The 15,014-nt window shown below is 41.4% G+C and overlaps 1 protein-coding gene across 3 annotated transcripts in view; it reads left to right on the forward strand.

The window, feature by feature from the left end:
- Positions 1–13,378, forward strand: part of FKBP5 (FKBP prolyl isomerase 5) — a 116,576-nt gene extending 103,198 nt beyond the window's left edge. For all 3 annotated transcript variants that reach the window (XM_055571613.1, XM_055571612.1, XM_055571611.1), the window contains 5 exons: positions 730–820; positions 3,311–3,394; positions 7,776–7,961; positions 10,094–10,333; positions 11,051–13,378. In XM_055571613.1, the coding sequence (XP_055427588.1) occupies positions 730–820; positions 3,311–3,394; positions 7,776–7,961; positions 10,094–10,333; positions 11,051–11,158 (709 nt within the window). In that variant the 3' untranslated portion in view covers positions 11,159–13,378. The remainder of the gene's footprint in view (positions 1–729; positions 821–3,310; positions 3,395–7,775; positions 7,962–10,093; positions 10,334–11,050) is intronic.
- Positions 13,379–15,014: the final 1,636 nt, after the last annotated feature.

Genomic DNA, 15,014 nt, shown 5'->3' on the forward strand with positions numbered 1-15,014 from the left:
TATATCCTCAGTAATTCTATTCAGTAAGTTTGGCTAAAAAATGCAGTGTTTTGTAGTGTTACAGCCAGGGAGCTATGGGGATGCAGTGCAGCGTATTTCTCTTGATGAGGCGTTAGAGCTTGCTGGGGCTGCTTTTTTAAATTATATTTTGTGTTTTCTAGTATGCTTTCTAAAAGTCTTGAAGAAATACTGTGAGGATATATATCTTTTCTGGTGTGTGATCCTTTCCCCCCATTTATCTGACTGGAAATGGCACTTCTGGAAGGGGACAGTATTTTAAAGTTAAAAGCTCATTAAAACATACCTCTCCCACATAGCACTGTAACAATTATAGTGTCTGTCTTCTCTAGGTCCTGATGAAGCTTCAGTCCTGATAGTCAAATAGTGGCTGCTTTTTAAAAAAGAACCAGATATAAAATCAAGCAGAGAAAAAGACAGTGACATTTACAATTATATTAAGCAAGCTGTCCCAAGGAGTCCAGGTGTTGCATCACACAGGAATGTAAGGAAGAAGACTAAATGGAGCCTGGCTTCTTAAAAAACCACAGCAGTGGTACTTGGCACTGTATGTTCTGACCAACATCTGGTTTATCTTCAGGGTCTCTGATGTGTGTAGTTTGCAAATGAGAGCTCTATGCTAATGTGATGCGTCAAGATACCGAAGGAGGTGCCTAGAAATAAACCAGTTCTTTAAAGTTGTTTGGTTTTTTTTTTCCCTTTCCATTTCAGATATGGTTTTGGAGAGGCAGGGAAGCCTAAATTTGGCATTGAACCTAATGCTGAGCTTATATATGAAGTTACACTTAAGAGCTTCGAAAAGGTGAGAAAAGACCAACTTCTCTGAAATCATGACAGATTTTCTTCTCCATCCACTTCTTGTAAATTAGTATCTTACATTACCAGATGGTATAGATAGATGGTATTTGTTTGTATGTCGTGCTTTCCATGACCGAGTTTGTCCCCCGTCTCTGATGCTGCTCCTAAAGCACAACCAAGGAGCCCAGGGCTCTTATTTTGTTCCTGTGTGTCAGCCTTTTTTTTTTTTTTTTTTTTTTTATTAACTTTTTTGGGTAGAAGCCAAGACTTGTTCCCTTATTTGTTCCTAGACTTGTTCTTTTTGTACTTTTTTTCCTGGGTTGAAGACAAAAAGGTTCATGTTCTTGCCAAGCAGCTCCTTGGGGGAGTGGGGTGCAGTTTTCCAGGGCTGAACGGATTGTACCCTTCACAAGAGTTGCGAAGAGGCCGTCAGTGTGGCTCCAGGTTATTATCCAAAATACAAGGCTTCGTGCACCACCAGGCTCCATGAAAAGGGACACAAGGAACAAATCTGTTAACCTTAGACCTTTTCTTTTCATACCTGTCCAAGTAGAAAAAAGTGTTGGCCTCAGGATCCAGAAATGGCACGCCTCCTTGAGCATACTTCCATCTCAGATCCACCTCTGGAGGCTCCCGGCAGCAGCTTCCCTGGACAAACAAAACATTTGCCTGAGCTGGGTACACTGTCACATCCAGCTATGTCCCTGCCCACCAAAGTCCCCCTTCCCTGAGAGCCTTGGGAGTGCATTTTGTAGACATTTTTCATCCCCTCCCAGCGCTACCTCCATGTTCCTTACTTTAAGCTTTGGACTAGAAAATGACCATTTTTTTGTTATTAGACACAGAAAGGAAATCATTGTCCTGAGGGCCTCTTAATGTTGGGCTGAGAAAGGGGAGGACAGCTTTGGGATCCTTTCCTAATGGTGATGTTCCTAATCATAACACAAACAAACACATGCTCTTTTCACGGCTATTGCTTGTTGTCAGATAATGTCTTCTGAAGTCCTGATCCTCCAAAGTTGTCTTCATGGCACAAAGTGGTTTTAAATAGGGAAAAAGGGATCTTTTGCACATGGTTATTTAGGCCTTTGGCTTTCTTGTTTCCATTTCAGTAAAGTAACCCCCACCCCTTCCCATCGTGGCCCTGTGGCCCTGGCCCACTCAGGCGCCCTGTCACTCCTGAGTAGTACTGTGGTACACCACAGCAAGCCTGTGCTCAGTCACGGCCCCAAGGGCACATTTGAAACCACGTGATCAATCCACGAAGATACAGCAGTCCAACATAGGAGCACCTCAATATATAAGGCAGCTGTTAATAGACATAAAAGGAGAAATTGACAGTAACACAATCATAGTGGGGGACTTTAACACCCCACTTATATCAGTGAACAGATCATCCAGACAGAGAAATCAGTAAGAAAACACAGGCCTTAAATGACATATGACAGTTAAGACAAGATGGACTTAATTGATAGTTATAGAGCAGTCCGTCCAGAAGCACCAGAAGACACATTCAAGTGCACATGGAACATTCTCTAGGACAGGTCACATGCTGGGCCACAGAGCAAGCCTTGGTAAATTTAAGAAAACTGAAATTGTATCAAGCATCTTTTCTGACCACAGTGCTATGAGATTATACTTGAAACCATGTGACAGTGTGTGGTGATGTTGGTAGCAACATGATTTAATTTTCTGTTTTGTAATATTAAGAACAGATTTATAATCCACTGAAGCTTCATAATTCTTATCAGTAAATTGACAATGGCTGTGTCAGTGCTTTTCCCCTAAAGGACCTCAGATTGTTCTCGTGACTCTTTATGATCCAGCTGTTCTTAATAATAAGTGCAGTTGTCCCTGGACCCGTATCTGTAATGTGGGAAAGTAATGATACACACAAATTAGCAGGTGATCACGAAAGCGCTTGTTGATGTCTTTGCATCACCTCCGTCCTCCCACTTATGTTTTCCTTGAAATTCCCCAAGTAAACTTGTGCTAGTTTGGAGGCTCCAGGTCTGATTGTTTCACAGTGAATATAGACAATTACATGACCTGGAATTTTTAAAACTGTGTATGAGTATATAACTGTGACTTGCCTGCAGTAGTGTTCCCATTTTAGAGTTAAAAACTGAATCTTGAGAGAAACAGCTTGCCAAAATTGTAATAACAGTATAGAAGCAGAATGAGAAAAGAGGCCCCAGCTTTCATTGTGTGGCCTCACCTTGTAATTCTAAAGATGCAGTCTTTAAGAGTGCTCAGCAGTTCATGTTCCTTACAGTGTTACCACCCAAGCCTCCCTCTTGAGCAGCGTGGGTCAAGCTACACCTTTGTTCTCATGGAGGGTGAGTTGTAACCTACCAGCATCAGCAAGGGCACACAGTTTTAAAAGCCACTGTGTTTTGAGGTGTAGAAGTAGCTATAGTTTTTTCTTAGTTTTTTCAGCTGATGCTTTTTCCTTCTTAGTTCATCTAACCATCGTCACGCATTTATACAACAGGCCAAAGAATCCTGGGAGATGGATACCAAAGAAAAACTGGAGCAGGCTGCCATTGTCAAAGAGAAGGGGACTGTGTACTTCAAGGTACGTTGAGTCTTTGTACAATACTTTCCATCTCAAAGAATTTACTCAACTATGAGTGAATCGTGCTGATATCCCCTATCCTGAATTCTGTCAGTACCCTTCAGGATAACAATAAGCCTGAATTTTTACAAGTCTGTCATTTTCAGTATAAGAAATGATGAGGCAGAATGAATTAAAGTGACACAGAATACAAATGCCTCTTTTACACATTCTGATCTAGACTGTAATCATCCATAGCATCAGACCAGGTCTGGCTTGCCCACTCACCGTGTATCAGTTAAGGCCTAAAGCCCTGTGCTGGGAACATAGTGGGCCATCACCAAGTGTTTGTGCAACAAAACAAAGAATGAATAGAATAATTGTGAGCAAATAGTAGCATTCAAAGGGATAAGTTTCATATCATTTTCCCTTTCCACTGTTTTGGGGAAGTCACTTAGGTACATGATAAAAGTTCATGCACAGATTTCAAAAGGAACTGAACCCAATATAAAAAGTGCAAAGAGAATTTGTTACTAGATTTTTAAATAATAAATTGTTAGGAATCAACATAGGGTTGCCAGAAAGGCTAGTAACTCTCATTATTCACTCTAACAGTGACACCATGAGTATAACACCATCTGTCACTTTACCCGCTTAAATGAGTTGAGTGGGTACAAATCATAACTTAAAACATTTCTTACTGTGGGTGTAGATAATATATATTTATTTGTAACTCATATATACTGGATTCCTTGGTGGCTCAGAGGTAAAGAATTTGTCTGCAATGCAGGAGACATGGATTCTATCCCTCAGTTGGGAAGATTTTCTGGAGAAGGAAATGGCAACCCACTCCAGTATTCTTGCCTGGGAAGTCCCCATGGACAGAGGAGCCCGGTCGCAAAGCGTCAGACACAACTTAGTGACTAAATGACAATATCAACTCAGTGTAATAAAACAGCTTAGCTGTTCAGAAACTAATTGGTTGCTGATCACTCAGTGTTGCAAAGCCAGGTATCATATAGCTGTGTCCTGAATATATACAGAGAGATGGCCAGAATTTGTAATCAGCAGCAGAAATCAGTGCTAAAGTAGCTATACAATTATTGAACTTAGTTGTGTCTTAGCATAATAACTACAATAGTGATTTGTGTATTTCATAATGTTATGAACCCTCTTAAAATTACTGATGTTTGGATAAAACCTGGATCACACATATTATTTTTAACATGCAATTTGATAGACAAAATCTTTCAAAACATTAGTCTATTGGGGGAAAATTAATGAAAAGGTTCAGAACCACTGACCTAAGTAAGACTTTTTCTCCCAGAATGTCTCTGAACGTTTTGCACTAAAAAAAAACTTCCCTGGAGGCACCTTCACATTTATAGGTAACAGATCCTGGCGGCGATCTAGTTTTAGCTATACGACTTTAGAAATGGTAGGTGGGTTCCTATACACATTCCCTTTTCAGATGTCAGGGCAAGTTCCAGTCGGCCTAGCAGCCTTCCTGGGCCTCGACTTTTCAGGGTGTGTGACTTGGGCACAAGCGCAGGGGCCTAGTGTGGCGGCCAGAGCAGAGATGGGGCACGGTCATGCCACCCACACAGCGAGCCCTATTCTCAGTGACCTGTCGGCTTGGTTTACACCTAAGTGGGTAAGTCTCTGCTCTTAGTAGGGTAGGATTGTAGAAAGCTTTTAAATGGAAGTGATTTTGGTGTTTAGAGTGTAGACTCCTCATATGAACCTCTGAACACTAAAGAAAGGTAGGAGAGGATTGTCTTCATTTGGCTTTGAAAATAATTATTAAGCACATGTGACATGACGTTGTACCCGGCACTGTGCAGGTCAGCTAGGCAGACATGATTTGTGCCCTCATAGCTGGCAGCACTGTGTAAGACAGGAGCGTTAACTGTCACACCTGGTCAGTGTCTCTCTCCTCTGACTTGGAGGCGGAGTGGGAAGAAGGCTGAGGATACGTCTTACCAAGAGGTTCTTGCGCCCCCTTGTGCTCCTTGGGGATAAAGCATTCTTAAAGCAGCTGAGTGAAGGGTCATCTTTCAGCCACAGGACCCTTCGCAGACTCACCAGGTTTTGCTATGTTTTGACCACCATTACTGACCCAGGAAGCCAGTGCTCTGATTCAGAAACAAGTTGTCCATGACTCTTGGATTTTAGGTTAAAAACTCAAAACCCTCTTTTGCTCTAGAAGAGTGAAGGAAAGAGAAGACTTATCAACCTTGGCACAGTTGACATTTGAGGCTGTAAAATTAATTCTGTTTGGTGGGAGGTTCTGTGCATTTAGCAGTAGCCCTGGCCCCTACCCACTAGATGCCAGTAGTACACACATATTCTCATGACAACTAAAGAACATCTCTAAACATTACCAGATGGTCACCTGGGGACAGAATCACCCTAGTTGAGAACTCCAGTTTTAGTCCATCAGAAGCAGAAATTGCTCATTTTAAGTTGAGATATAAAAATTATATATACTATATATGAAAGGACTATCGAGAAAGTAAAATGCTCTTTAAGTGTAAAGAACATGTACATAAAGTCTAATACTTTGGGTGTTTTTATTTTCTTTCAGAAACTATAGCCTCTCTACCATTCTGATAGTTAGAACCTACTGAAGTGATCAGATCTGGTCTTTGTCCTCCCTGGCTCTTTCCTTCCTCTATGACAATATATTAGATAGAAAGGTAATTAGAGGAGGATGAGAGAGAGGAAGAAGAAACTAGACATAACAGGGAAAATGCCTGCCCTTCTCACTGAATCTAAACAAAGGGACAGCTTTCATTTTCACCCATATCTCCATTTTGCTCCCAGTGATTGAAAAACTTGATTCCATAGTTATATTCCTTTGACCTTACTATTTACTTAGCAAACCATCATCAAGAACCACCTCGTGTTAAACCCTGAATATTCCAAAAGGGATAGGGCATGATGCCTGTCCCCAAAAGCTTATAATCCAGCAAGAGAAAAGACAATGACAGAAAATGCCAGCCCCTGAAACTGGTAAGGACTTCACTCTTGAGTAGTGGGGCCTAAGGCTATGACAAACTACAAGGACAGCCAGCCCCCAGCTTATACCTGTGTGAAAGCAACATGCATCCGGTAGAAACCATACTTTGAATTTGGGTTTGCCTCTTCCCAGACTGGTGATGTCATCAGCAGTGAGCACAGCTCCCAGCCATGGGATCACGGGGCTGAACAACCGACACAGCGGCTCTGGACCCACACACCTTTCTGGTTTTCACTTTCAGGACAGTATTCAATAAATTACATGAGATATTCAGCACTCTGTTATAAAATAGGCTTTGTGTTAGATGATTTTGCCCAACTGTAGGCTGGATCACACTGAAGGTAGGTCAGGCTAAGCTATGCTGTTTAGTAGGTGAGGCATATGAAATGCACTTCAGTTTCCCTGGGCATACTGGGGGGTGATCCCCAGGTAAGCTGAGGAAGACTGTACCTTCAGATCCAGGCCCTCCACTTGGAACTGTGTCTACCCCATCCTCATCACAGGAAACTGACATCAGGGCTTCCTTTCTACAGTAATAGAGCATATATATCATTCATGTGAATTATACAGTTTTTATTCACAGTTGTTACTGAGTGAAAATATGATTAAGAGAAAAGTCTTTCTCATGTAGTCAGGTGACTAACACCTGTGTGACTTTTGTTTTATAGTTAGGTATGCTGGACAGCTGTTGATTGTGTATATTCCCCTGGTCTGTAGATCAGTGGTTAGCAGACCGCAGCCTGTTTCTGTAGGCAGGGCTCTCCTGGGACTCAGACCACAGCCTGTTTCTATAGGCAGGGCTCTCCTGGGACTCAGCCACCCCCTTTGTTTATATATTGTCTGTCGCTGCTTTAGTAGCCAGGACAGAGTTGCAGCAGAGACTGTTTGGTCTGCAAAGCCTAAAGTATTATCTGCCCCCTTATAGGAAAAGTTTGTCAACCCTTGGTTTAGCTAACGAAGGTCTGCTGGGTTTGGGACTAGCACTTACCAGAATACAGTATCCGCTGTCCAGGGCTGATCATCAGGAGAAGGGGAAAGTAACTTCCCTTCAAGTAAACTACTGACATAGTCTACAGCCACTCACAGGCCTTATGAAAGTTTGGTAAATACTGACACCAAAGAATGTAACTCAAAAGCCTTGATGCCCGTGTGCTGAAGAGGGTGAGATGGTAAGTGCCGGCGAAGAACATCACAGTGCCCACCTTGCAGCAGCTCAGAGGTCACTGGGGTCAAGAAGGAACAGGGAGAGGTGTCTGGAGAGCAGGACACTCGCGCACCCTGCTTGGGATGAGGGGGTGGTTCCCTTCTGAGGATCTGCTTCGCTCCCTTTGAACTCGCTCCAGAGCCAGGACAGCAAATAATTACTAGCTTCTCTCTCAGGGAGGCAAGTACATGCAGGCGGTGATCCAGTATGGGAAGATAGTGTCCTGGTTAGAGATGGAATATGGCTTATCAGAAAAGGAGTCTAAAGCTTCTGAGTCGTTTCTGCTTGCTGCCTTCCTGAACCTGGCCATGTGCTACCTGAAGCTCAGAGAGTACACCAAAGCCGTGGAGTGCTGCGACAAGGTAGAGTGTCCGCGGGTGGGATGGGTGTTACAGAGTCCGCATCTTTTTCCCTGTCTTCATGCTTAGTCATCCTCCACTTCCTCTCAGCCAGGGTTTGGTTTTTTCATTTTGTTTTGTTTGAGATTATTTCCCAGTAAGAACTGGGAAATTCAGAAAGTTTTTTTTTTTTCCTACAGTCATACTTTCCTTATGCCTAGACTGTTTATAATAATACATTATGAGTTAAAAGTTTTGATAAAATTAAGCAATATTTATCCATGACCTTAAGTCTGTGGCATTTGGTACCAGGTTACACAATTTTATAAAAACAGATTTAACTTATTAAGCCTTTTAGGTCTTTAAGAAGAGGCTGTGATGGTTCATCCAGGGATATTTACATATTTTTATTATATTTATTCACTGCCTAGGATTACACATAAATAATTTGCAAGACCCACAAAGCATCAGCATCCTCATTCCATCTGTATTGTTAACATGGTAAGCAGTGCCTAAGCACTAAAGACTGGTAGAAGTACCATATGTATGACTCTGTTCTTGTCTATACTAATGATGCTTCTGTGTCAGGAATGAGGTCCCAGAGTGAACACTGTACATTTTACTATGGGTACAAGCTAGTAACTGGATGTATCTTAAAGACAGACAAAGGGAACAAGAAAAGCAAGCAACTATTTCAGGCCTTCTTTGTAAGATTGAGTTTTAAAATTTTGAGTTTTGTGGATCAGTATGTTATATGAAATATATAACATGATATATTAAATATATTAAATGGCATTTTGCCTGAGAGAATAATGTTACTATTACATTTTTAAACCTTTGTTGTTCTTTCTTATAAAAGTAGTATAAAGTCATTCAATATTCAGACATTACAGAAACATCTAAGAACCTGAGTCCATTCATAAAATTCCCACTGACCCTCTCCCAAGGCCACGGTCATTCACGTCACACACACATTCCTCTTGTTTTTCAATTTCCATAAGTAGAGTAACATGTATGTGTACTTTTTAATGAGAATGTATAGATTTATAGTTCTATAAAATAAGGCCATCTTTCCACATCTTATCAGTTCATCATATTCCTTTTAAAGTCTGTTTAGTATCCAGTGCATGTATCTAGCAGTTTATTTAACCAACCTGTTTTGGTAGATTTCCAGGGTTTTGATATTACAAATTATATAGTGTCTCTCTGAACATGTATGGGATTATTTCTCTAGGATAAAATCCCTAGAAGTCAAAATACTGGGTCAAAAGACATTCTGTCAATATATTTAAATATGTTTAAATTTTAATACTTTATATGTTATTGAATATTATCAGTGATTCCTCAGTATTATTGACAATAGAAAATTCTTATTTTCATTTTTAGTTCTTGGTTACTAATTAAGTTGCACATCTTTTCATTACTTGTATTGAAATAACTAGTATTTCTTCTCTGAATTGCTTGTTTACATCCTAAGATTATAAAAAAAATAACCATTTGGTACTTACACCTACTCCAACTAGGTTTGCTTTTTAAAAAAATAATAACCCTATTATATTTTTATGGGGGTTTGCATGTAAATATATTTGGATTAGAATTTATTTTTGTGTTTATGAGATAAGAATCTAAATCTTATTTTCTACATAGAATCTCTTATTTTCTACATGGATAGTCATTGTTTTAGCCCCATTTATTGAAGTTAATCCTTTTTCTACATGATTTATGTTACTATCTTTGTGATTATTAAATCTTTTTTATATACATACACATGAATCTGTTTCCAAATGCTTTGTTCCACTAACCTGTTTTTTCATGGAGTACTGTTTTAATTTAGTAGTTTAATAGTATAGCTTTTTTTCTGGTAGGTCAAGTCCCCTCATTATTTTTGAGTTTACAGAAATTTTCTCAGCCACTCTTAGGCATTTACTTCTTCCATTGGCATTTAAAATGAACTTCTCAAAAGCCCTCCTCCCAACCCCCCTTGGGATATTTATAGAAACTGCATTAAAAAAAGAAATGAATTTGATTATTTTGACCTGTAGTATATAATTGCCTTGAGCCTGGTCTTTTCTAATTCCTTTGGCCAGAGACATTTCGCTCCAAATTCCCACAAGGTACATGGCATCCTTTCTAAAATATAGCCCATCTGTCCCCAGGCCCTTGGACTGGACAGTGCCAATGAGAAGGGCTTGTACAGGAGGGGTGAAGCCCAGCTGCTCATGAACGAGTTCGAGTCAGCCAAGGGCGACTTTGAGAAAGTGTTGGAAGTAAACCCCCAGAATAAGGCTGCAAGACTGCAGATCTCCATGTGCCAGAAAAAGGCTAAGGAGCACAACGAGCGGGACCGCAGAATCTATGCCAACATGTTCAAGAAGTTTGCAGAGCAGGATGCAAAGGTACGTGCAGAACCCACCCACCTTCAGGTTGGGGAAGGATGGACCAACCGCACCTCTGACTTCCATCCTAAGGAGGTTCCCGTAGGACACAGGCCCAGGAAGACAACCCAAGAGGCCACGAGGAGGGAAAAGGACTTCAGAGCCGATTGAGGCTGCTTGGATCTAGAGGACAAGCTGGGAGGGTGTGCGGTTCAGTTCACCAGAGGCACAGTCGTGAGGCCCTGGCATGTCCATGCAAGAGAAGAGGGGAATTAATTCCCTAGAAGTGCACTAAGGCTTTTATTATTATTTTAAAACCCAAACACAACACTTGCTTATAGAAACTTCCGAGCTTCCTAGGAAATAACCTCTGAAGGGGAAGCCCCACCCCATGCCCTTTACTTTGAGGCTTGAGAGCCAACCTAGCAACCCAAGAGGAGCAGTCGGCCCCCCGGACCGCTCAGGTGTATTCTGGTCCTCACTGACCGTCCACTCAGACGCTCGGTCACGTGGACTTGACGGTCAAAGCTGTCCCTGGGGTGGGCTGGTCTCTTTAACCAAAGAAAAGGGAAAGCTCCCAGGCTAATCGTGGCAGCAGCGCTGGGACTGACCAGCTGTGAGTCCCAATACAGTCGTGCTCACGCCCTCTTGTGTTAGACCTGACCGTCTAGAGGAGCCAGGAAGCAACTGGACGTTTCTTTTTTCCTCTAACCCTCTTGATTCCTGTTTGTTCCTTAGGAAGAGGCCAGTAAAGCAATGAGCAAGAAGACTTTAGAAGGGGTCACCAACGAAAAAGAAATAGGAAGTCCGTCGATGGACGAGCAGAAAGCCGAAGGGCACGTATGACACCACGCCACGGAGGGAAGAGTCCTCACGAACTCGGCCCCTCCTCCATGGGCTTTCACCCAACTCAGGACTAAACAGTGTTTAATGTAAAGTTTGTTATAGTCTATGTGATTCTGGAAGCAAACAGCAAAACTAGTAGCTTCCCAAAAAACCACCACCCTGCTGCTGCCCAGAGGTCTCATCACGGGGGCGGCGTGGGACCACTCCAGGTGGAACAGAGCAGCGCCTGTCAGTGTGGAGAGTGAGCCAGCACCTTCAGTCCTGCTCATTTCAGTTGATGTCAACTTGCAATATCCAATTCCGGGTCCCTTAAGATCATTCTAACAATTGGGGGCTGTCTGTTAGGTTTTACATTTGATTGAACTTTAATAGCACTGCAGAAACCTAGAATTCAATGCTTGATGAGTTTCTTCTTTCCTATAGTTGGGCAGGGGAGAGTTGAGGGTGGGGGAGGTTTTGTTTTCCAAATGACTGAAGTGCTCTGAATGCAAGCTGTTGGCGTTTTTAATGAACAGAACCCACTGTAGAGGGGCCAGGTCCCGCTCAGGTCCACAGCAGCATCACACACTTGAAAGCCAGAACCTCAGAGGCGTCTCGCTTGCTGACTTTGCCGCCTTAATCAAGCAACCCCTCTGTGAGAGCGGTTTCTGCCCCTCAGCCTGTCCCCTGAGGGGGACCCTGTCATTCCTAAAACACTCTTCCATGATGGTGAGCAGGAGGTTCTGGATTAGCCTTCCCTGCTTTGGATGAAGTTCTGAGACACTGAAATGTGAAGAGAGCAGTCAGAATTGTGCTTTTTCTTCCCTCCTCTGTCTGTTAGGAAAGAATGCTGCCTCCAGTAATGCCTGCTCCTTGCTACCGTTCAGTTTCTTACTTCCATTCTGACCTCTCCTATCAAGAATTTCAGACTTGTTCTTATATCTTTGAGGTGGAGTGAGTTTTTATTTAACCTATCTATCTAGGATCCTTGAAGCAGTTTTTTGTTGTCTTTTTAAAATTCCTGTCTCATAAACACGTGTATACTGATATATGGAAGTTTATTTACACTTTTTTTTTTTTTTTTTTACTTTTTACTACTAAGTAGCTTAATTTTTAAAAACAAAATCTGTGAGGTTGAAAAATCATTGCTCTTCTACATTAACCATTTTCCTTGCAGGTTTGACAGGCTGTAGCTTTCTTTTCCTGCACTGATCGCTGCTTTGTTCTGGTATGAGTTGTGGAAAAGAGTTGAAAACAGCTTCCCATGCAGGTACATCTAGCCTAAAATATCCAGTACTTGGGCATTGAATTAGGGCAAGTCTTAAATACGAACATGTAGTTGAATTTTAGTCCTTACGGGTAAGCAAGATTAAGCATGGCTTTCTAGTCCCACAGCCTAAGAAATAAGAAACACTCATAGGAATGCATTTGGCAACCCAAAAAACATTTGTTTCAACCTAGAACATCTCACCTTTTTAAATCCTAAAAAACACTGGCAATTATATTTTAGATTCATTTTTATTTTTATGGTGGTTATTTTAACAAAACACTTTTATTCTTGGGTTAGGACCCATGTTAAAACATAAAAATAAAGTCATTTCCTTTTTATACCAGTTTTCGTCTCTATGGAACAAATGGAATCGAGTTTCTCCTTTAATGATAACTAGAATTCTTTTTAATTTCTCATGTACACATTTGTCTTTTTTCATGAGGTATTTCTTTAAAAAGCCCCAATCTCACCTAGAGAATATAAAGCAAAAGTTGATTTTGCTTATCTGCTTAACTGTCTAGTATTTGTAGCTCTGTTGACTAGAGCATGACTCCAATGAGGCCAAGATTGAAATTAGATCCTAAAAAGGCCAGTTAGATTTTTGCAGGTAACAAGCAAAATAGTATTCCCAAAACTAGGTTCTCTTAGCCCACTGTCTCCCTAGTGTGTGTAATAGGTCACGGGAACAGAAAAGAAAGTGTGTGGAGGGGAGAGAGGGGAAGGGGTGGGCAGGTGGTTCAGAGGAGACTATTTTAAGGTGCCCATCACCACTCAAGACAAAGAAACTTCATGTATTCTTGTATCAGATTCAGTAATTTTAAACAATGTGTGTAGAAATCAACTGTCTCTTAGACTGCATTTGGAGTGGTGAGACAGATGAATTAATAGCAGATTGGTTTTTAAAACTATACAGATGTACTTTTTTGGTGTTCCTTAAATAAATTCAGAAAAACAAATGTGATTTCCCATTATTCTTGTTGTTGTGTTGTTTTAATCACTAAGTCGTGTCTGACTCTTTTGTGACCCCATGGGCTGTAATCCACCAGACTCCTCTGTCCATAGGATTCTCCAGGCAAGAATACTGGAGTAGGCTGCCATTTTCTTCTCTAGGGGATCTTCCTGACCTTCTCCTGCATTGGTGGGCAGACTCTTTACCGCTGAACTACCTGGGAAGCACCCCACCCCCACCATTATTCTTGGTTTTGCTCAAATAGTCTTCAATAAAAAGGTTGTTTTGGTTGGGAAACTACTTTCAGGGCCCAGCTGAAAAAATGAAACCTCAGAAAACTGACAAGAGACAACACTGTCCTGCTCCTTGCTCTAAGACACAACTTGAGATTAGCATTGGGGTACAGGCAATGGAATTATGCATCTTTGTTCAAATGAACCAAATAATCAGAAAAAGAAGAGGATTCTGTGTTTGCATTAACCAGTAGACATTCCACCATTTTCATTGTAAGGTAGGTTCAGTTTGGGAAGTGAAGAGGTTTAATTGTGCCCTTTAATAAATATGTAAAATATAAGTAAGCATGTGTCAGGCGCTGTTGTGTGTTAAACAAGTATTTCCTCTTAAGTAGCATTTTTCTTGGATAGTCACACTGTGAAGGCCTAAAGAGCTGATGTCACATACATTGTGAACCCTTCCTCAGTGCAAAACAAACCAGATATTAGATCCTCACTAGAATCTGGCTGCAGCAAGAAAAGGCAAAAGGTTTTCCTCTGCACCCTGCTGCTTTAGAGCAAACACTTCAGTATCTTTCTTTGGAGGGACCCTCACCTTTTTAACATACTCAAGGGCAAGTAGTGGAACCTTCAGTGATCTGCCAGGCATTGACATGGGGAAGGTTGGTACGAATTGCTAAGAACAGTGCATAGGAAAAGCTGCCCTGCAGCCACAGGCTTAAACGGGTCATAACTACGGGGTGCGTCCCATGCGTCAGACATTTACCCCTTGACGCTTCCACATGTAAAAGGATGTAGCCGCTGCACTGTTGCCATCTTCGGAATCACACAGAAGATCATGTGGTCCTTACTGAAACTATAAGAAAGGAGTTCTGGGATATGTATTTCAAACCTGGCTTAGTTGACACATTATAACTATTCCCCAAGTGTCTAAGCCTTTCCTGAGGCATGAAATATTTCTGTCCTGGGTCTACTTGGATGATGTGCTTTCTTAAATAACTTTAAAGCCAAAAATCATAATGCCTACAGCAAGAAGTTAGCTACTTAAAAGTTTGACCAAGGAGATAAACCAGGAAGAACAAGTAGCTAATGATTAGTATTTGGCAATGCAATGACTAACTCTAGTTACTCTACTGATTTGATATCTGCTTAGAACCACGTTTCCACAGTGAGAACTTCTGCTCTTTTCAGTGTAGAAACATGAACCCACCTATATGCTCTTGCCCTCTTACAGATACCAAAGTCTTCCTAAAGGTGACACCAGCCTAAACACAGTAAACTCAAGACCGTCTGCTGAGACATCAAGGAACTTATACATTCCTTTATTCATCCCCATCTCAGCATCTAGCACACTATACCCAAACTAGTACTCAGTAGATACTCAGCAAATTGGCTTCCTCCCCTTCACATCTCTTACATCTGTGG

This window comes from Bubalus kerabau, chromosome 3 (assembly GCF_029407905.1).
Source record: "Bubalus kerabau isolate K-KA32 ecotype Philippines breed swamp buffalo chromosome 3, PCC_UOA_SB_1v2, whole genome shotgun sequence".
NCBI lineage: Eukaryota > Metazoa > Chordata > Mammalia > Artiodactyla > Bovidae > Bubalus > Bubalus kerabau.